A 21,778-nucleotide genomic window follows, 5' to 3' on the forward strand; every position below is an offset into this window, starting at 1 on the left:
TTTTGATAAGGCTTGTACAATAATGATCCACAGAAAACGTTATAGCAATCAGACCTACAATGTAGGAGTCAAAGATGTGTTTGAAAAAATTCAATATGGGGAATAATTTAGTGGGTGGAATTATATTCAATTCAAATCAATTAAATTTATTTTGGATAGCCCAAAATCACGAATCACAAATTTGCCTCAGAGGGCTTTAGAATCTGTACACATGTGACATCCTCTGTCCAGGACCCTCACATCGGTACAGGACAACTCCCCCAAAAAACTCTAACAGGGAGAAAAGAGGAAGAGACCTTAGAGAGAGGAACAGAAGTGTGATAGATGTCATGTGTACAGAATGAACAACTTAACAGAGTTACAGCACATTCAATGCGTATGACAGAAATGATTCATATAATGAGAGTAGTAAGTATAATAATGATGGAAACATTACAACTACTAATAGTAACAGCAGCAGTGGATAAAGTAGAATAACAGTGATAACAAAAGCAGCAATGGTATCGGCAAAGCAAGCAATACGACTACTAATAAAAATGATATTAGCAGTGGGTGTCAGCAGGACCACGGCAGGAGGAAGGATCAGGGTCCAGATGTAATTGATTGAGTGGCTGGTAGATTTTTACAATCCACCATCCACAGTGACAGTTGGACAAAATAGTTAGCAGCATGCTCCAGTAGCATTTTTGTAGAGCCCATTGAGCTGGGTATATGAATCAAATTTCAAGTAAATTGGAGTTGCCGTGTGATGGATGTGGCCTTTTCCAAAATTGTGTTTTTGCCGTTAATTACAGCGCCATCATGTAGCCGATTAGAGTGCTACAGTTTAGTGGTAGCACCTATACTTTGAATCTCAGAAATACAGATGATAACACTGGTACAGGCGATGTAGTGTAAAAAACATTCCCCAGTCTAAAATGTGCTCTTTTATTTTGTCTCCACAACCATCTGACTCTCAGAAATGATCTTGGGCGCCAGCTTGAGAACCAGTGCTCTGGACCACACAATGTGCTGGTTATTACATTATAAGCTTTTAGTGAATTTAAGTCATTACAATATGAGTTGCTACAAAGGCCTTTACTACAACAATAAAGCTGTTTTACTTTATCTGCTTCCTGGTCGGTGTTGTTCATTTGGGTCCACTTGACCATAACTCCTAACATGTGATTTATCAGTGGAGTTCCTCCTCAACATCCACATGTTTGAATGTGTTACTCTAGCTTAGCTTTTTTGGCAGGTCATTCATATACAACATTAATATTTATAATCTGATGATTTCCAGCGATGCACAACATCAACATGATCATATATTGCTCTTAACAACTTGGCTTTAAAATGCGTCAAGTAAAAAGTTACTGGTCGTGTAACATGTTATGTATAGCGATTAAGCCCTTCTCAACTACACACTGTTACATGTACACTCAAATAACTTAGTGTTGAGAGAGATGTGTCACGGTAATTTGCTTTCATTAGTTAGCCTATATAGATAAATAAATTAAGTAAACACTCAGACTGAGAAAGATCTGACTTGGGGATGTGTGCTGTGTGGGACCGCCTTGTCCAAATGCACTGTGTCACACTGGGAGTGTTTGTCTGTGACTCTGTGCGTAGCTTCCAGTGCTGTGCTTGGCTGCTCTGTCATCACAGCGTTGCTATGATCTTTCTGTGAGACATTTATCTCACAAGTGTTGGGCAAATACTCAGGGCTGGGAATTCAACTGGAAACAGGATGTATTGAGGCGATAGGCTTCTCACACAGCTTATGTGTCTCACATATGTGTCTTATTGTCTCAGCTGAATGTGTAGTATTAACACAGGTTAAGGTGGAGGCAGGGTGAGACACAAACACACGCACGCACACTTAATCTGATGTTGAATCACAATGTGGCCGATACAATTGTCCTCAGAAACCTCCTACCTTTATGTGTCCAAGGTTCAGCCCAGTGCATTCCAGTTCCAGGACTTATTGAAAGACTTCTAGTTGTAACCAGAAGTCTTCAGTCGTTGAAGCTACAATAAGCTGTAAAACAATGATTACATGACTAAAATTCTACTAAACTGCATTTTAGGCCATATCTAATTTTATAGGTAATAATAATATAATCATATATAATTTTCAAGCAAGAAATTGATATATGTTACTGTGAATTCTTAGAAAGGTTCCTAGGAAAAGAAAGGTAACTGGTACTAATGACAGAAACAGTGTTGATTTTGAACATTTTGATTCATTCAGATGACATGCTAGTGTAACCTAGACAGGCTTGTATCAGATCAGCTGAGCTGAAAATTAAATAAAAATGCAAATATGTTTCCTTAAAAGGACAATGTTATTTGGAATTACAAATTACAGACCCATACAATTAGTTTGTCTACAGAGCTAAAAGGTCTGTAGACGACACAGTCAACATGGCCCTCCACTTCATCCTCCAGCATCTGAACTCCTCAGGAACCTACGCCAGGATCCTGTTTGTGGACTTCAGCTCTGCCTTCAACACCATCATCCCGTCTCTGCTGCAGGACAAGCTCTCCCAGCTGTACGTGCCCGACTCCACCTGCACATGGATCACAGACTTCCTGTCTGACAGGAAGCAGCACGTGAAGCTGGGAAAACACGTCTCAGCCTCCCGGACCATCAGCACCGGTTCCCCCCAAGGCTGCATTCTTTCCCCTCTGCTCTTCTCCCTGTACACCAACAGCTGCACCTCCAGTCACCAGTCCGTTAAGCTCCTGAAGTTATCGCATGACACCACCCTCATTGGACTCATCTCTGGTGGGGATGAGTGCGTCTACAGGTGGGAGATTGACCATCTGGTGACCTGGTCCCTCCACGGCTTGTGAACAAATGTGTTTGATTCCCTTCGCTCTGGCAGGAGGCTGCGGTCCATCAGGACCAAGACCTCACGCCACAAGAACACTTTCTTCCCCTCTGCAGTTGGGTTCATCAATAATGCCCGGGACCCCCACTGACTCCGACACTTACATCCCCATGACAATTTCTTACAGTTACTCACCCTTGCACATCTTTCTATCTATTAATACACACTTGATTAGGTACTATTATTTGTTTGTTTGTTTTTCATATTTTATTGTACTTTTCCTATTTTTTATTCATTCTTGATGTCCTATACCATTGCACTGTGTTTATTGTTATGCACCAATCACCGAGCCAAATGTCTTGTATGTGTAACGTACTTGGCAATAAAGAGTTTCTGATTCTGATAGAGCAGCACCCTCTTCTGACATGTAAGGATGCTCCGAGCCCGTACGCCATGCAGCGTTGGAGCGTTTTAGCATAATCTTTTCCTTCTCTTTATTACTACCCATGGTTTGAATCACAACTAAAGATTTTGAATTCATTTTATCTTTACCTATTTGAACAGTGAGAAGAAGGTCACATCTGTGATTACTTGGCCTGAAGTGACTGAATGTGCAGCAAGTTTGTGGGAACAAATACAAGTGCCAAAGAACTCATAGAATAAATATGATCTTCAAAAATGTTTGTGTAGTTTAAATAATTCTTAAAATCAATAATAATGAACAAAGTTCAGCATTAAATGAAATCTATCAGCTGCTCATTTATTTACATCTAAAGCAGGTCCAGTTGTCCCTGACTTTGCCCTTCTGCATACATTCTAGTTTGAATGCTCAGGGAAGACGCTCTGCTCTCTGTTGTTATAAGAACGTCTGCTGTATTTAAGTGATACGCACTCACACACACTCTCACATACGCACTCACACACACTCTCACATACGCACTCACACACACTCTCACATACGCACTCACACACACTCTCACATACGCACTCACACACACTCACACATACGCACTCACACACACTCTCACATACGCACTCACACACACTCTCACATACGCACTCACACACACTCTCACATACGCACTCACACACACTCTCACATACGCACTCACACACACTCTCACATACGCACTCACACACACTCTCACATACGCACTCACACACACTCTCACATACGCACTCACACACACTCACACATACGCACTCACACACACTCTCACATACGCACTCACACACACTCTCACATACGCACTCACACATACGCACTCACACACACTCTCACATACGCACTCACACACACTCACACATACGCACTCACACACACTCTCACATACGCACTCACACACACTCACACATACGCACTCACACACACTCTCACATACGCACTCACACACACTCTCACATACGTACTCACACACACTCTCACATACGCACTCACACACACTCACACATACGCACTCACACACACTCTCACATACGCACTCACACACACTCTCACATACGCACTCACACACACTCACACATACGCACTCACACACACTCACACATACGCACTCACACACACTCACACATACGCACTCACACACACTCTCACATACGCACTCACACACACTCTCACATACGCACTCACACACACTCACACATACGCACTCACACACACTCACACATACGCACTCACACACACTCTCACATACGCACTCACACACACTCACACATACGCACTCACACACACTGTGCATGCAGAAAGAAATCAAACAGAAACAGACATGCTCAGTATGATCTTTATTAATGAGATCTTTGTGGGTTTATAATTCTATCAAGCTAAAACTAAGTATGCTAATACACTAGACATAAATACAGGAATTATGTATGCAGATGATGTTGATATTGATTCAAACATGACGGTTCAGTTATGGTCCTATTAATTCATGCTCATTACATAACTGGCCAAAGCACATGGTTTTTGCCTCATCTCCTGCGTCGACGTGACTTGCCGCTGAAGGTAGTGCTCGCCATTCCGCTGTGGCCGGGCACAGAGCAGTCTGTCTTGAGGCACCCGCAGGAGTCGATGTGGATGTAGGTGTAGCTCAACTTTGTGTTGTCAGGGCAGGAGAGCTCGATCGTCCGCTCGGTTGTAGCCAACTCCTGGCAGCAGGAGCAGGAGTGCTGCAAGGATCTCAGTTTGGTAGAGTAGCTGACAGAAGAGAGAGAGGACGGTGTGAAGAAAGGGAAAAGAGAGAGGTGACAAAGAAAGAAGGCAACAAGGCAATTGGGAAAAAATAAGTTTAGTTCAAGAAAATTAGAATTTAAGACTACAGAGCTACAAAGTTTAGAAAGTTCCCCAATATGGCCATCGTATGATCTAAACCACATCTATACAGAACTGAGATCAACTTTTTTTTCAATCTATAGTTTCAGTTTTCATGATTTCTGATGATTTAAAGGGGCAGTCCAATCATTTTGCAAATAAAGAGCAGTTTTACAGCTCATGGTTAGTACTACTGAGCCTGTAGTACCATGTGTTCTATGGCTCGGAGGGAACTTTGTCAAGTGTGAGGAAACAACCTTAGTGATGTCATAGTGATGTCATCGGGCTTGGAGACTTTACATATATAGCATTTGTATTCTATCTAATTGTATTGTTTATATTCCAATTAAAATAGGTTGACTTGCTGTGTGTGTAGCCTGGTGAAGGCAACAACTACATGTTATTTAAATAATGAATCCTTGACTAAAGTCAGGATCCCTCAGGCCTCTGCTACACTGGTAAAGACCATTCTTTTTTTCTCTCTTAGTTTCCCCAGCGCTATGTAAATGCTCCTTTAATGTGATAAAAGTACAATTGAAACACAATATTAAGACTTTTCCCTGACACTGAGGACAAGGAAGAGACATGAGGGGGACTCACAAGGTGAAGGTGCCACATGCGCCACTACAGGCTGTCACATTGACCCATTCTTTGGAGTGGCAGCCCTGGCTCTCCAGGTACACAGTAGTGGTGGACACGTTGCACACCCGACCCTTTGGAATACCTGAGGCAGGCAAGAGAAACATGTTGAGAGGGAAAAACATCTCATTTCACCTGATTTACAGATCATAGCATCTGGCCCCACTGCGGCACTAATAACGGATTATCTGATCTTATTTTATCTTATCTTATCTTAAGAAAGCGCAAAGTACTGCAAACAGACACAAGCAATTGAAGAAACATCTTCACCAACTTGTCGACACACAAAAAGACCGATTTGTCTCGTAAAGTTGATGTTTTCATGTGTTTTCAAGTTGGTGAATGTTTTCTAAATGCTGCGCATGTGAAATCTTTCCGCTTTTGCTTTTGTTGTGTCTATTTTCAGTGTGTTGAGCTCTAAGGGACACCGTAGATCTGTGAACAGAAACTGAAGACTGTGGTGCAAGAACAATTACGCATGGTTTTCTAGGGAGCAAACCCTGATGGAAAAGTTGACTTTGTTCAGTTTTGTTTTTAGAAGTAAAATAGATCTAGATCTATTTTATAATAGATCTAACTGAGTAGGATCTGAACTACTGAGATCAATGAAGAGGCTCAATAAACCAATGATGCCTTGAATGTAGTCTCATCTGAACCATTAGATTTGGTGATCAATTCTATAAGCCCCATAATTGGAATGTATTGCAGATACCTTCATTATGCATTATTTAGTCCTATATGAACAAGACATCATGATTATTAGAAGCTCTAATGGACATCATGGGTTAGTGTAACCAGAGGGAGAAGAGAGTGTGGTCTGGCCACATGAGCATAAATAACATATAGGTACGAAAAACTCATGGAAGCAATACATACAGACAAGGCAGCATCCGTCCGGAGCTATGGTCTCTGTTCCCTGCAGGAGACACACACATTCACATCAGTACTCTGTAGGTCATGTGTTCATGTTGTAGAGATTCACATGAGACTGCAGGTGGCACTACCACCTTTCCTTATACATGAACATCGTGTCATCAGTTGCGTCATGCATTTTATATTCCAACCTGAAGTACTCACATCTTCAGAGAATATGAAGCTACAATAATGAGGGTTGGTTTGTGTGTGTGTGTGTGTGTGTGTGTGTGTGTGTGTGTGTGTGTGTGTGTGTGTGTGTGTGTGTGTGTGTGTGTGTGCAGTCACCGGTATGCATTCTTTAGGGTCGTAGGGAGGACAGCTGATCTTAGCCTCTATGGTGATGAACTGATTAGCGATCTTCACACACTCATACTTCACACATGGGTTGTCAGCAGGAGTCCAGATGGTGCCAGGCTAAAGAATAACAGAACATCATGTTGGATCAGAGCCACTTTCAATTCAATTCAATTTATTTTGTGTAGCCCAAAATCCCAAATCCCAAATTTGCCTCAGAGGGCTTTACAGTCAGTATATTATCATGTCCAGATGAACATGTGTGGATTGTTCTGTTTGACTCAGAGCTCTTCTGCCTCCCTGTGAAACACATGAGACTTGAGAGATTTGGTGAAAATCGGACCACACTAATTTAAAGCAACTAATTTTGACATTTTGACACCAAGTGCATTTTCATCAGATTGTTTTTTTTATTTTGTGTTGACTGTGATGAAAATGCTAGAAGTTAGTCTTGGAGTGTTTGTTCTCCAGCGTACTGTGGAGCAACTCTCTGAAGTCTCTCCTGATACATCAGCTGTTCTGAGAGGATCAGAGGCCTGATATCCTTGTGAGGCAGTTGAAGCGCGTTCAACCTTCTCCTCATTGACTTGTCTGAATTTGTTTTTATATTTGTTAGTGTCATCAGATGAAGATGCACTTCACCTCTTGTTGATTTGTGCTGATTCTTGTGACATGGAAAGTTAACCTTAAAGGGACATATCTACCTTTGGTTTTGTATGTTTTAGTCAATGTTCTACACCATTTAAATAGTTGATGATTATTTCACTATAGAATCCAAATCAACAGAGACTTGAGCCTTGATTAACAAAGGTAACCCATGACGTCGTCATCAGAGTGATTTTAACATACAGTACATTTAAAAAGAATAAAAGCAGAAATGATACTCAATTCTAATGATATAACAATAGTGTTTGATCTACTTCTCTCTCGTATGCTGTGGAGGTGTCACACCTCTTGGTGGATGAACATAAACTGCTAAATATCTTTAATTACGCATTGGGTGACTTGCTTTTTTTTGAGCTGTCATCATATTTGTGTCATATGTCATGCTGACAAAGCCAAAATGTACAAACAAAAAATAGCATTATTATTGTATTTAAAAGACAGTAGAGTTGTTGGAGATCTTAGTGACCTTATAGATATATCCAATCTAATCTATTTTGCTCTCTCTCTCTCACACACACACACACACACACACACACACACACACACACATATACCAACCTGTATTGTGTGTGTGAAGTTGGAGTTTGGCAGCACGACAACACAGCTTGTTTGGAAACACTTCCCACAGCACTGGCCAGCGATGGTCTGATACTCATAACCCTGAATAGAGACACGAAGACTAACTTACCAAACAAACAATATACAATATATAACAGCATGAACATGTAAAAGCAACACGCTCTGGGTGCATTGTATTTTTGGGATTCAGGGTTGGCTGTTGAGTTTACAGTCCAGCTCATATTTTCATTACTTCCAATGGCAGTAAATTGCCAAATCAAATCCGCCTCGCCTAACGTGCGTGGTCGAAATACAGAATCTGTATGCATGCACTAGTGCTTTAAAATGTCCCAACAAGTGAACACAAACCACTTTTAAGCTTTAAACATTCTGCAGGTGATCTCATGGTCTTAAAGAAGACTTTTGAAATGGTGAACTGAACCATGGTCACATGTTCCTGTAGATGACCTGTCAGAGGCTTAGCTCTGTAGAATTAGAGAAGGTGCCCTCAAGCAGGCTTCAGTAGCATACTCCCTCATCTGGCAGTTCAACTCAGTAAAATCATCCCTCCCTAAATTCATTTTGTGCTCTTTTGTGCCCAAGGATTTTGCTCAATTGACATAATTGTATGTTCCCATACAAATGTAATGTGTGGTGTTATCATAGTGTGTTGCTGTTATTTGCTCATTCCCAGAAGCAATAAAATCAGACTGGAAGAAAAGCACAGCAGGTCTGTCAGAGATGTTCTAAAGTGCTACATACATGACACCAGTGCTAACTGTTCATCTTGAAAGAAAAATCAAAAAATGTGTTAAATGAATGTTCTCATCAATAGACTCATGAAGAAAGTATGCAAGAATAAACTTAACAAATGTAAGTGTCTGAGTGAGGGAGGGAAAGACAGAGACTCATCTTACCAGAGGGCAGTGTGTGTCACATGGTATCGGCTCGCATTCTATTATGTTAAAACCGCTGCTGGCGTCTTTCCTTTCACTACAGCTGCACTTCTCACATGGCTTCATGGGCACCAGGTCTCCAACCTGGATGCACAGGGTGAGAAGGTCAGCAGAGATACACCTACTCCTGCTTGTAATCATTAGAAACTCCACTCAATATAATGCAGTGCAGTACAGCGCCACTGCAAACTACAACTTCAGTCATAAACATAGAGTTATGTATTCATACATTTGAGAGTGTATTTCATGGCTGAGCTATTGATTTGAATTGCATTAGGTTTAACACGTTTAAGCAGTACAGTGGCCACTGAGTGTGTTCAGAGTAGACTTATGTAGGCCTGAACCAGCCCAATTTAATTCCATCTTAATTTAGCTCATGAATTCTACTTTCCATTAAAAAGAGAGACTGCTTTAGTCTGTTAGAGATGATATTCTCTCACATAATGTGACTGTTACTTATATGTTAGATCTCAGCAGATCTAGTGCAAACATTCTATTAATAAAGCACTTGTGAACCACCTGTGTACCATGCAAATATTGTTTCTCCTGGATTCACAGTGAGATTCTAGGACACACTTATTTCCATGCAGATTTGAGCCTTATCCACTCTATCCACACATTCCACCCACTCTTCAAGGAACTTGCTGTTTGATATGCTGTTCCCTATATATCGCACTAAAGCAGCTTTGTACATTTAGATGATCATGAGTTATGACCAAATTGTTTTCAACAATGACACAATCCTACAATCTCCCTATTCTTTAAAGTTGCAATGTAATCACTTCACATCAGCTTCACATAGAGGTGGTAGATATGAGGTCTCACCTGATACACATTGTTTTGGAAAACACACACATTTCGAATCTCTGTGAAGGAAAGAGAACAACCAATAATCTTTATATGTGACGCAACAATCAGTGGCAACAATGACACCTGGCTGTGCAGTTACAGTAACATGCACAAGCACAGCACACTCACCGCAGGTAACATTGGAACAGCAGACTCCCATAGTGATTCTCTGAGTATAGCCAACAGGACAGGTCAGCACAGGAGGGCACAGCGTCACATTGCACTCTGTTTAATGAAGGAGGGAATGTTCACACCAGTAAATAAGAACAGCGTTTTTTGTATTTGGTTATAAATATTCGCAGACATAGTTCATACATTAGAACTCCATCAGCTGCTTCCTTAACTGGTACATGAACAGATATTGGCAGAACAGAGTTTCATGGTGGAGCTTTCATTTACAACCCTGCATCAGAGGTGTCCTGTCACACTGTCTGATACTAGAAGTGTAAGTCCCAGTGAGATGGAAGTTAGAGCGGTGTACAGTTACTCTTGTTGGTAAAAGTTGCAGATTGATTGATGGATGGAGGTCATAATCAATAAATGTGGTTGATATTGGTCAGAAGAAGCTTCATATCTTGTTTTACAGGAAGACGAGATCATTGGATTGTGTTATAAGTACACAATATGACTGGGGATGTGATTTAAAGGGGTGACAATTCCTTTATTCATTTCATTTAAACTTTTATGGACATTATTAGAATAAATTATTCTCAGTAGCTGTGTTATTAAGTACTGCTCAGGATGTTTCACTCAATGCATGCTGGGATATGCTCAATACTCCTGTCAAGAATGGCTGGATTACACGCTGTGTTGAATATACAATACAGTATATATGAATAAATACAGAATGTGTTGACTACAGTATTAGGAGTCCTTCTTGGTGCTCACTTACCACACTTCTCCTCTTGACAGCAGCCAACCGTGTCCGTGACCTTGACCTGCCCGTCTTGATCACAGCTGAGGGACGGCAGTGTTGGACAGGAGACATGACGGCATGTGACCTGCAGTGTGTCCTCCTCACAGATACACTCCTTACAGCCTTCTATCCATGTTGCATTGGCCTGAGGACACAATGTTTATTGCAGATGGGAGGAGGCATGGCATCTTTACTGGCCTGTCACAAAGGTTAGTAGAAAGGGACTAGCATTGTAGTGAAATGACTTACGTGTGTCCATTCTCCATTTGGCAGCCGACAAATTTCTATTAAGAGAAAAATATAAAACATAAAGCAGTTTGTTTCTCAGCTTTCCTAAATGACTACCAGTCTACTCCACCGTAAGCTAAATATACATAGACATAATAAAGTGGACTAAAGCAGCTAAGCAGAAGTGGGCAGTTGACATTTCTGAAAAGCGGTCAATGACAACAAACATCCCCCTCCAGATGTTACCATCCCTCTCGCTCCCACTTCCTGGATACATCCATGGCCTTCCCCCTGTCCTGTGCACAGGCAGGATCTCCCCCTGTTGCTGATCGGCTGGTGTTAGTTTCTCAGGACGCTGTGTGAACACTGGATTGTATTTCAGTGCACACACAGAATGGAAAGCTAGCAGTTGATTCCTCTGACCTCTACATCCTCACTAAAGGATACGAACTGTATAAGTTTTGACTTGGTCACAAAAGCCCATCAAAAAGTGATGCACATTCTTAAATGCGACGTAGCTCTTTCCGTGCAGTATTGCTGTCTTACCACAGGTGGGCACGCATTGATTAGAGCTTGCAGAGAGGAGGAAGGTTCCATTTGGACAGAAGCAACCCTCCAGCTCCATGCTTGTCATGGCACTAAACTCATTGTCAGTCAAGATGAATTTCTCGTTGTACCTGCAGACACAACAACATATTATGTGAAGGCCACGCCTTGATGTTGTACAGTATGTGAGTCAAAGCATAAATGAATTGACTGCAATGTGTTGGTGAACTGCCGTACCAGGATTCACAGGTAGACTCCACCTGAGGGCCACAGGCCCGATACACTTTGGGACTCGGGCATTTATATTCTATTAAGAGATGAAGAGAGAACATATCATGATTTTTAGTTGAGCTCATTGCTGTTGTATTGTCAGTGAAATGATAAGTAATAGAAATAGTGCTTGACTTTAACATCACATATTCTGGTTACATACCACAGATTCCATTGGTGGCATTCCTCCAGTCAATACAAACTCCAGCCTGAGCACAGGCATCAGCATAGGTTTGTAAGCTGGTGCAGCCAATGTGATTAATGTGCATGTGGCAAACGTCAAACTCACAGGCCAAAACAAATGGATCGTAGTCAATCTTCTTGTGGCAACTCTCAAACACACTGGGGAACATGGGATTTGTCATCAGTATGGACACTTTACACAATCTGAATGCATCATTACACGTTATCAAGACATGTGAATAAACCAGGAATGTGTTGCTTGTCAGGTTTGTTTCAAAGCCTTTTCTGCTATATAATCTGTAACAGTTCATCTGTCTGTTAAAGTAATGGCTTTTTGTCATTCAGAGAGATGTGTCTGTTATCTAAATGCTGTTGTGGCTTTATTCAGATATAACATGCCGGTGATGGAAAGAGCCACAACGCTTGCATGATACTTGAAGAACATCGGTGAGCTGGAAAGCACTAAGATGAAGGAAGAATGTTTTTTAGTTCGTGGACTAGCAGAGCCGTTCCATGTCAAATGACCGATCCTCTGATTGATGGACAACCTGCCACCAAACCACAGTCACCCACTGTTTTTCTATTACAACCACTGCTGCTGTTATCCTATTTTGATATTATTGGTGCTAATTACTACGTATTACTACGCTCATATGCATAATTAATGTTATAGGAGTTGACTATGGAGTACTATGTTGACTATGACTATGTTCTCTTATGTTGTTCATTCTGTACACGTGACATCTAGTGCACTTCTGTCCATAGGAGATGGATACATTCTCTGTTACTCTCCCAGAGGTTTCTTCTTTTTTTTAGAGTGGGGTGGGTCCCTTTCCGATGCAAGGGTGCAAGGACAGAAGATGGCATGTGCCTTTGTAAAGCCCTCTGAGGCCAGTTTGCAATTTTGGACTACACAAATAATGGGAATTAAATTGAATGTTTCAGATGAACGGTGTAATTTCTGGCTTGTTTTCCCCTGTTCCTCTTACCTGCTTTTGATGATGTCACAGATGGTTGTATTGCAGTCATCAGGCGGAGGTGATGGTGTCGGGTAAACTCGGTCACAGTCAGTGTCATTAGCATGCCACTCGTGTGCCATGTCAGGACATGAAGGATCTATTTTGCCACTGGGCAACATGCAGTCATCTGTCCGGTTGTTGTCACATGTGCCTAGAGAAACCCTCATTATAAATCATGTTGATTGCATAATGTTTTAAATAGGTACAAAATGTTTTATCTGCTATAAGTATTGATTTCACAACATATACAAATGGTAAGCATGTCATTTATCAACTGCTGTTCAAACTCAACATACAGTAAGATGCTATCCCTTTCTACTGCAGGACTCACCACACTGTCCCACGGTGTTGCCGGCAAATTCACTATAGGGCAGATAGATACCGAAAATGAGCCCAGAGAAGGTGACCTTGGCATGGATTTTAGGGATGACAAGCACTGTTTCAATGCCGGTGGTGATTATACGGAAGTCATCATTCTGGTACGCAGGACTTACACGCTTGTCATTCACAGAAATCTAAAAAAAAGCAATGTGATATAAATGTCACAAATAACCATTTAAAGACTTCTTTATAAGGTTCAATGCACCTACAGTTAGCCCTTCTTTACAAAACAAAGAAAGTTGAATGAATTCGGATCAGGCTTAGTGCTGCTAGGATCATGACTAGAGTTTGAATTAAGAATGGAGAAAGTTAATGTACGTACCTGATTTGTGAAACTGCCATTGATATCCTTCTGTATAATATAGATCTTGTAGCTTTGATAGAAGACGGTGATGGACTGAGGACAGGATAAGCCATCACCACAGTAGTAGTTATCAATCATAACACTGAAGTTGTATTTGGGCGAGATCTCTTTCATCAGCCAGTAGGAACAGTTGCCTTGAAAATCATAGTAGGTTCCATCGAAGGTGACATAATGGGGGTCTCCCCAACCGTAGCAGGGACCTTCATATGACACATATACAATATTTTTAAAATAACATTTCAAGTAAGCTGGTATCATCTGAGACATAATGTCCATAGTTGAATTAAATATAAGTAGCATTTTAAAAAACAGAATATTGCAGACCAAGCAATATTTTAGGCGGTCAGACTTACATTGGCATTCCAGCTGGGGGCAGCATCCTTCAGCATCCAGCACTTCAACAGGAGGGAAATTATTTGCGCACACTATAGGCTTTGGAGGTGTACACGGCTTTTTGTTATACGTCACCTCGCCATTGTCACATGTTCCTATAACACATTTACTCTCCAGCCAAACTTCACCATTCTGTAAGGACAACAATAGATTGGAATTATAGAGAAAAGAGAAGGCTGGTATATATATAATAACCTATTAATTAGTCATGCAAAGCAAATGTAATTATAGCATTTTAAAGATTGAGCAGTACTGCTTAACAATTGCATATAAAAACACAGTTAAATATGTATAGAATGGAAATAAAGAAGTACCTGTCTTGGAGGTGTTACAGTAAGACACAATATAGGACACAGTATGTGTTTGGGTACTACATGACAGCTCGCATTGCAGTATCCTATGTAACATTGGCCATCATCGTCCGTCACATTGTAAACTATGGAGCCTGAAAATTAGGCACAGGAAGATTGTTGAAACATACGACAACCACACATCACATATCACGATGTGATTTAATCTATGAGAGAGGCTATCATATAGCACACAGATCACAGAGATGTATATGTACTAATTACAAAAAAATTAACCCCACAGAAGGCTAGTGATCTGCAGCAGGGCTAGGTCTGTGGTCCATATACCTAACTCCTCTCTGCTAAGAGTCCTTTGACGGGAGAAGAGCAGGCGGAAGCTCCATAGACTAGCTAGCTCACTAGCCAGCAGTGAAAATGGACAAGCTAACTAAGCCACGGAGCTCCCATCTGCTTTCTTCCCTAATGTGATTGCCAGCAGCGTAGGGGTCGGCTACTATGGTCGTCCTTTTGGTTGATATTATCTTTCTGAAGTAACACTTGTGGTCTCGAAGAGTGAGTGACTGTAAACATTGAGAGAAACTCAACTTCAGCAATTATGAAAAAGAGCAGGACTTGCTCGCCAGTGTTAAGTAACAGGTTCAGAGAATTATTCTGCCTCCCCCTATGCTCCATCCACATAACTATGTTATCATGTTTATCAACAGAAAAGGGGTCAATTTGTAATAACTAAGCCATTCAACTTCCTTTACACGTTTGGCTACTGTATTCCCAATCTTTCTGATCATCTGACTCATGTTTCCTGCCCTGAATTTGTTGTACCGATGTCACCAGACTCTGTCAGAGCAATGAAACTTTAGTTTTCTATCACATTAATTGTTCAATAAAACTGTCTGGTTGGTTTAAAACATGCTAAATGTAAAATAAGGTACTTAAGTCTTGATAAGATGACGTGGAGGACAAGGTCTTTATTAAGCTGAACTTACCAGGGTTGAAAGATGTACCATTATGAAGGCAAGAGCAAAGTGGTTTAGTAGGTGGATGCGAGGCGGTTTCTTCTGTCACTACAGGTAACGTATTTGTGGTTGGTGAGGTGGTCGTAGAAGTTGCTGGAGTTGTAGTAGTTGTTGTTTCAGTTGTGGTAGGAGTTGTTGTAGGAGTTGTGGTGGTTGGCGTAGTTGAAGGTGTTGTAGTTGTTGTAGGAGGCGTAGTTGAAGGTGTTGTAGTTGTTGTTTCAGTTGTGGTGGTTGGCATAGTTGAAGGTGTTGCAGTTGTTGTAGGAGTTGTGGTGGTTGGCGTACTTGAAGGTGTTGTAGTTGTTGTAGGAGTTGTGGTGGTTGGCGTAGTTGAATGTGTTGTAGTTGTTGTAGGAGTTGTGGTGGTCAGCATAGTTGAAGGTGTTGTAGTTGTTGTAGGAGTTGTGGTGGTTGGCGTAGTTGAAGGTGTTGTAGTTGGAACTGTTGTGGAAAGAGTTGATGGAATTCGACACCCACAGCACTTAAATTTAATTTCATAATCAAAACACTGTTTCTCAAGCCCTTGTTGTTGATTGTTGATGCATATGAAACCAACATCTTTACTGCAAGTCACAGTTTGCCCCACCATTGAAATGGGCAGGTCTGGATAAAGAACAGCTTTACACTGGACTTCTTCGGGATCTGAGCATACATGATGATCAGCAGACACTATCTCCTCGATGGATTTATCATACCCACCATCAGGGCCGGTCGTGGCATTGCCAAGATCAATCCATTCTGACCAACCACATGTCATATTGTGTCCTCCAGGGCAAGGTGTAGATGTAGGTGGCTGACTTGTAGTTGTTGTAAGAGTTGTGGTGGTTGGCGTAGTTGAAGGTGTTGTAGTTGTTGTAGGAGTTGTGGTGGTTGGCGTAGTTGAAGGTGTTGTAGTTGTTGTAGGAGTTGTGGTGGTTGGCGTAGTTGAAGGTGTTGTAGTTGTTGTGGTGGTTGGCGTAGTTGAAGGTGTTGTAGTTGTTGTAGGAGTTGTGGTGGTTGGCGTAGTTGAAGGTGTTGTAGTTGTTGTAGGAGTTGTGGTGGTCAGGGTAGTTGAAGGTGTTGTAGTTGTTGTAGGAGTTGTGGTGGTTGGCGTAGTTGAAGGTGTTGTAGTTGTTGTAGGAGTTGTGGTGGTCGGCGTAGTTGAAGGTGTTGTAGTTGTTGTAGGAGTTGTGGTGGTCAGGGTAGTTGAAGGTGTTGTAGTTGTTGTAGGAGTTGTGGTGGTTGGCGTAGTTGAAGGTGTTGTAGTTGTTGTAGGAGTTGTGGTGGTCGGCGTAGTTGAAGGTGTTGTAGTTGTTGTAGGAGTTGTGGTGGTTGGCGTAGTTGAAGGTGTTGTAGTTGTTGTGGTGGTTGGCGTAGTTGAAGGTGTTGTAGTTGTTGTAGGAGTTGTGGTGGTTGGCGTAGTTGAAGGTGTAGTAGTTGTTTCAGTTGTGGTGGTTGGCGTAGTTGAAGGTGTTGTAGTTGTTGTAGGAGTTGTGGTGGTCAGCGTAGTTGAAGGTGTTGTAGTTGTTGTAGGAGTTGTGGTGGTTGGCGTAGTTGAAGGTGTTGTAGTTGTTGTAGGAGTTGTGGTGGTTGGCGTAGTTGAAGGTGTTGTAGTTGTTGTGGTGGTTGGCGTAGTTGAAGGTGTTGTAGTTGTTGTAGGAGTTGTGGTGGTTGGCGTAGTTGAAGGTGTTGTAGTTGTTGTGGTGGTTGGCGTAGTTGAAGGTGTTGTAGTTGTTGTAGGAGTTGTGGTGGTTGGCGTAGTTGAAGGTGTTGTAGTTGTTGTAGGAGTTGTGGTGGTTGGCGTAGTTGAAGGTGTTGTAGTTGTTGTGGTGGTTGGCGTAGTTGAAGGTGTTGTAGTTGTTGTAGGAGTTGTGGTGGTTGGCGTAGTTGAAGGTGTTGTAGTTGTTGTAGGAGTTGTGGTGGTCAGGGTAGTTGAAGGTGTTGTAGTTGTTGTAGGAGTTGTGGTGGTTGGCGTAGTTGAAGGTGTTGTAGTTGTTGTAGGAGTTGTGGTGGTCGGCGTAGTTGAAGGTGTTGTAGTTGTTGTAGGAGTTGTGGTGGTCAGGGTAGTTGAAGGTGTTGTAGTTGTTGTAGGAGTTGTGGTGGTTGGCGTAGTTGAAGGTGTTGTAGTTGTTGTAGGAGTTGTGGTGGTCGGCGTAGTTGAAGGTGTTGTAGTTGTTGTAGGAGTTGTGGTGGTTGGCGTAGTTGAAGGTGTTGTAGTTGTTGTGGTGGTTGGCGTAGTTGAAGGTGTTGTAGTTGTAGGAGTTGTGGTGGTTGGCGTAGTTGAAGGTGTTGTAGTTGTTGTAGGAGTTGTGGTGGTTGGAATAGTTGAAGGTGTTGTAGTTGTTGTAGGAGTTGTGGTGGTCAGCGTAGTTGAAGGTGTTGTAGTTGTTGTAGGAGTTGTGGTGGTCAGCGTAGTTGAAGGTGTTGTAGTTGTTGTAGGAGTTGTGGTGGTTGGCGTAGTTGAAGGTGTTGTAGTTGTTGTAGGAGTTGTGGTGGTTGGCGTAGTTGAAGGTGTAGTAGTTGTTTCAGTTGTGGTGGTTGGCGTAGTTGAAGGTGTTGTAGTTGTTGTAGGAGTTGTGGTGGTCAGCGTAGTTGAAGGTGTTGTAGTTGTTGTAGGAGTTGTGGTGGTTGGCGTAGTTGAAGGTGTTGTAGTTGTTGTAGGAGTTGTGGTGGTTGGCGTAGTTGAAGGTGTTGTAGTTGTTGTGGTGGTTGGCGTAGTTGAAGGTGTTGTAGTTGTTGTAGGAGTTGTGGTGGTTGGCGTAGTTGAAGGTGTTGTAGTTGGAACTGTTGTGGAAAGAGTTGATGGAATTCGACACCCACAGCACTTAAATTTAATTTCATAATCAAAACACTGTTTCTCAAGCCCTTGTTGTTGATTGTTGATGCATATGAAACCAACATCTTTACTGCAAGTCACAGTTTGCCCCACCATTGAAATGGGCAGGTCTGGATAAAGAACAGCTTTACACTGGACTTCTTCAGGATCTGAGCATACATGATGATCAGCAGACACTATCTCCTCGATGGATTTATCATACCCACCATCAGGGCCGGTAGTGGCATTGCCAAGATCAATCCATTCTGACCAACCACATGTCATATTGTGTCCTCCAGGGCAAGGTGTAGATATAGGTGGCTGACTTGTAGTTGTTGTAGGAGTTGTGGTGGTTGGCGTAGTTGAAGGTGTTGTAGTTGTTGTAGGAGTTGTGGTGGTTGGCGTAGTTGATGGTGTTGTAGTTGTTGTAGGAGTTGTGGTGGTTGGCGTAGTTGAAGGTGTTGTAGTTGTTGTAGGAGTTGTGGTGGTTGGCGTAGTTGAAGGTGTTGTAGTTGTTGTAGGAGTTGTGGTGGTTGGCGTAGTTGAAGGTGTTGTAGTTGGTATGGTTGTGGAAATAATAGGCTTTGGTGTTGTGCTGCAATTTATTGTCTTGCAACACTTTACCCTAATTTCATAATTATAACATATTGGAGGCATCTGTAAGATGTTCCTACACAGAAGTCCTTGGTTATTACATGTAACCTTTTTTTGCAATTGGTCTATTGGAATGTTGGGATAGTGTTTCGATCGGCATTCCACTGCCAATGGATTCTCACAGATTTCAAATCCTTTCTGGATGACGTGTTTGATGGTTTCATTGTCCCCACCTCCAAAACCCTGTTCAGGGTAGTCTGAACTTATCCATTCTGACCAGGTGCATAATGTTTCCTGACAAGGTGTTGTAGGTATTATTGGCGATTTTGTAGTTGGGATTGGAGGTGTTGTAGTTGTTGTAGGAGTTGTGGTGGTTGGCGTAGTTGAAAGTGTTGTAGTTGTTGTAGGAGTTGTGGTGGTTGGCGTAGTTGAAGGTGTTGTAGTTGTTTCAGTTGTGGTGGTTGGCGTAGTTGAAGGTGTTGTAGTAGGAGTTGTGGTGGTTGGCGTAGTTGAAGGTGTTGTAGTTGTTGTAGGAGTTGTGGTAGTTGGCGTAGTTGAAGGTGTTGTAGTTGTTGTAGGAGTTGTGGTGGTTGGCATAGTTGTATGTGTTGTAGGAGTTGCGGTGGTTGGCGTAGTTGAAGGTGTTGTAGTTGGAACTGTTGTGGAAAGAGTTGATGGAATTCGACACCCACAGCACTTAAATTTAATTTCATAATCAAAACACTGTTTCTCAAGCCCTTGTTGATTGTTGATGCATATGAAACCAACATCTTTACTGCAAGTCACAGTTTGCCCCACCATTGAAATGGGCAGGTCTGGATAAAGAACAGCTTTACACTGGACTTCTTCAGGATCTGAGCATACATGATGATCAGCAGACACTATCTCCTCGATGGATTTATCATACCCACCATCAGGGCCGGTTGTGGCATTGCCAAGATCAATCCATTCTGACCAACCACATGTCATATTGTGTCCTCCAGGGCAAGGTGTAGATATAGGTGGCTGACTTGTAGTTGTTGTAGGAGTTGTGGTGGTTGGCGTAGTTGAAGGTGTTGTAGTTGTTGTAGGAGTTGTGGTGGTTGGCGTAGTTGATGGTGTTGTAGTTGTTTCAGTTGTGGTGGTTGGCGTAGTTGAAGGTGTTGTAGTTGTTGTAGGAGTTGTGGTGGTCAGCGTAGTTGAAGGTGTTGTAGTTGTTGTAGGAGTTGTGGTGGTTGGCGTAGTTGAAGGTGTTGTAGTTGTTGTAGGAGTTGTGGTGGTTGGCGTAGTTGAAGGTGTTGTAGTTGTTGTGGTGGTTGGCGTAGTTGAAGGTGTTGTAGTTGTTGTAGGAGTTGTGGTGGTTGGCGTAGTTGAAGGTGTTGTAGTTGGAACTGTTGTGGAAAGAGTTGATGGAATTCGACACCCACAGCACTTAAATTTAATTTCATAATCAAAACACTGTTTCTCAAGCCCTTGTTGTTGATTGTTGATGCATATGAAACCAACATCTTTACTGCAAGTCACAGTTTGCCCCACCATTGAAATGGGCAGGTCTGGATAAAGAACAGCTTTACACTGGACTTCTTCAGGATCTGAGCATACATGATGATCAGCAGACACTATCTCCTCGATGGATTTATCATACCCACCATCAGGGCCGGTCGTGGCATTGCCAAGATCAATCCATTCTGACCAACCACATGTCATATTGTGTCCTCCAGGGCAAGGTGTAGATATAGGTGGCTGACTTGTAGTTGTTGTAGGAGTTGTGGTGGTTGGCGTAGTTGAAGGTGTTGTAGTTGTTGTAGGAGTTGTGGTGGTTGGCGTAGTTGATGGTGTTGTAGTTGTTGTAGGAGTTGGCGTAGTTGAAGGTGTTGTAGTTGTTGTAGGAGTTGTGGTGGTTGGCGTAGTTGAAGGTGTTGTAGTTGTTGTAGGAGTTGTGGTGGTTGGCGTAGTTGAAGGTGTTGTAGTTGGTATGGTTGTGGAAGTAATAGGCTTTGGTGTTGTGCTGCAATTTATTGTCTTGCAACACTTTACCCTAATTTCATAATTATAACATATTGGAGGCATCTGTAAGATGTTCCTACACAGAAGTCCTTGGTTATTACATGTAACCTTTTTTTGCAATTGGTCTATTGGAATGTTGGGATAGTGTTTCGATCGGCATTCCACTGCCAATGGATTCTCACAGATTTCAAATCCTTTCTGGATGACGTGTTTGATGGTTTCATTGTCCCCACCTCCAAAACCCTGTTCAGGGTAGTCTGAACTTATCCATTCTGACCAGGTGCATAATGTTTCCTGACAAGGTGTTGTAGGTATTATTGGCGATTTTGTAGTTGGGATTGGAGGTGTTGTAGAAGGTATAGGCATTGTTGGGCATGCACTATAGTCACAACACAGAACTCTGATTTGGTAGTTAAAGCACAAGGCCAGTGGTCCTGATTGGTCTTCATTCCTGCATGTCAGCCCGTTAGCCAGATTACATTCCACCACTTGTCCCAAATTGTCAATGGTGACATTAGGAAATTTCTCAGCTCTGCATTGGATCTGGCTTGGCTTAGCACATATCTTGTGCCCTGCCTCTCTTATATCTTCGTAAATTTCACTGTCTCCTCCTGGAATTCCCAGTGTAGGGAAGCTAGTATCATACCATGGTGACCATTCACAAGGACTACATGGGACTGTAACCGTGGGAAGCTCTGTGGACACACATAATATAAGCGTTGGTTAAGTGGTAAAGCTTACAGTATACAGCTAAATATGTCTTCAGTTTCCAAAATGAA

General features: G+C 42.1%; 1 protein-coding gene across 1 annotated transcript in view; it reads right to left on the minus strand.

Annotated features, from left to right (window-relative positions):
- Positions 1-4,590: 4,590 nt before the first annotated feature.
- The window catches only part of LOC142948814 (uncharacterized), a 46,780-nt gene continuing 29,592 nt past the window's right edge, over positions 4,591-21,778 (minus strand). The window contains exons 34-55 of the mRNA XM_076090924.1: positions 20,163-21,694; positions 19,812-19,867; positions 19,635-19,669; positions 15,596-18,685; positions 14,616-14,746; positions 14,262-14,433; positions 13,867-14,108; positions 13,495-13,678; positions 13,134-13,314; positions 12,125-12,303; positions 11,929-11,998; positions 11,692-11,822; positions 11,167-11,201; positions 10,894-11,062; positions 10,131-10,226; positions 9,978-10,018; positions 9,114-9,236; positions 8,197-8,298; positions 6,964-7,092; positions 6,640-6,679; positions 5,725-5,848; positions 4,591-5,010 (exon numbers count right to left, since the gene is read on the minus strand). Coding sequence (XP_075947039.1) covers positions 4,785-5,010; positions 5,725-5,848; positions 6,640-6,679; positions 6,964-7,092; positions 8,197-8,298; positions 9,114-9,236; positions 9,978-10,018; positions 10,131-10,226; positions 10,894-11,062; positions 11,167-11,201; positions 11,692-11,822; positions 11,929-11,998; positions 12,125-12,303; positions 13,134-13,314; positions 13,495-13,678; positions 13,867-14,108; positions 14,262-14,433; positions 14,616-14,746; positions 15,596-18,685; positions 19,635-19,669; positions 19,812-19,867; positions 20,163-21,694 — 7,088 coding nt within the window. The 3' untranslated portion in view covers positions 4,591-4,784. The remainder of the gene's footprint in view (positions 5,011-5,724; positions 5,849-6,639; positions 6,680-6,963; positions 7,093-8,196; positions 8,299-9,113; positions 9,237-9,977; positions 10,019-10,130; positions 10,227-10,893; positions 11,063-11,166; positions 11,202-11,691; positions 11,823-11,928; positions 11,999-12,124; positions 12,304-13,133; positions 13,315-13,494; positions 13,679-13,866; positions 14,109-14,261; positions 14,434-14,615; positions 14,747-15,595; positions 18,686-19,634; positions 19,670-19,811; positions 19,868-20,162; positions 21,695-21,778) is intronic.

Source organism: Anarhichas minor, unplaced genomic scaffold (genome assembly GCF_050575085.1).
Source record: "Anarhichas minor isolate MPS153535 unplaced genomic scaffold, ASM5057508v1 ptg000013l, whole genome shotgun sequence".
Lineage (NCBI taxonomy): Eukaryota > Metazoa > Chordata > Actinopteri > Perciformes > Anarhichadidae > Anarhichas > Anarhichas minor.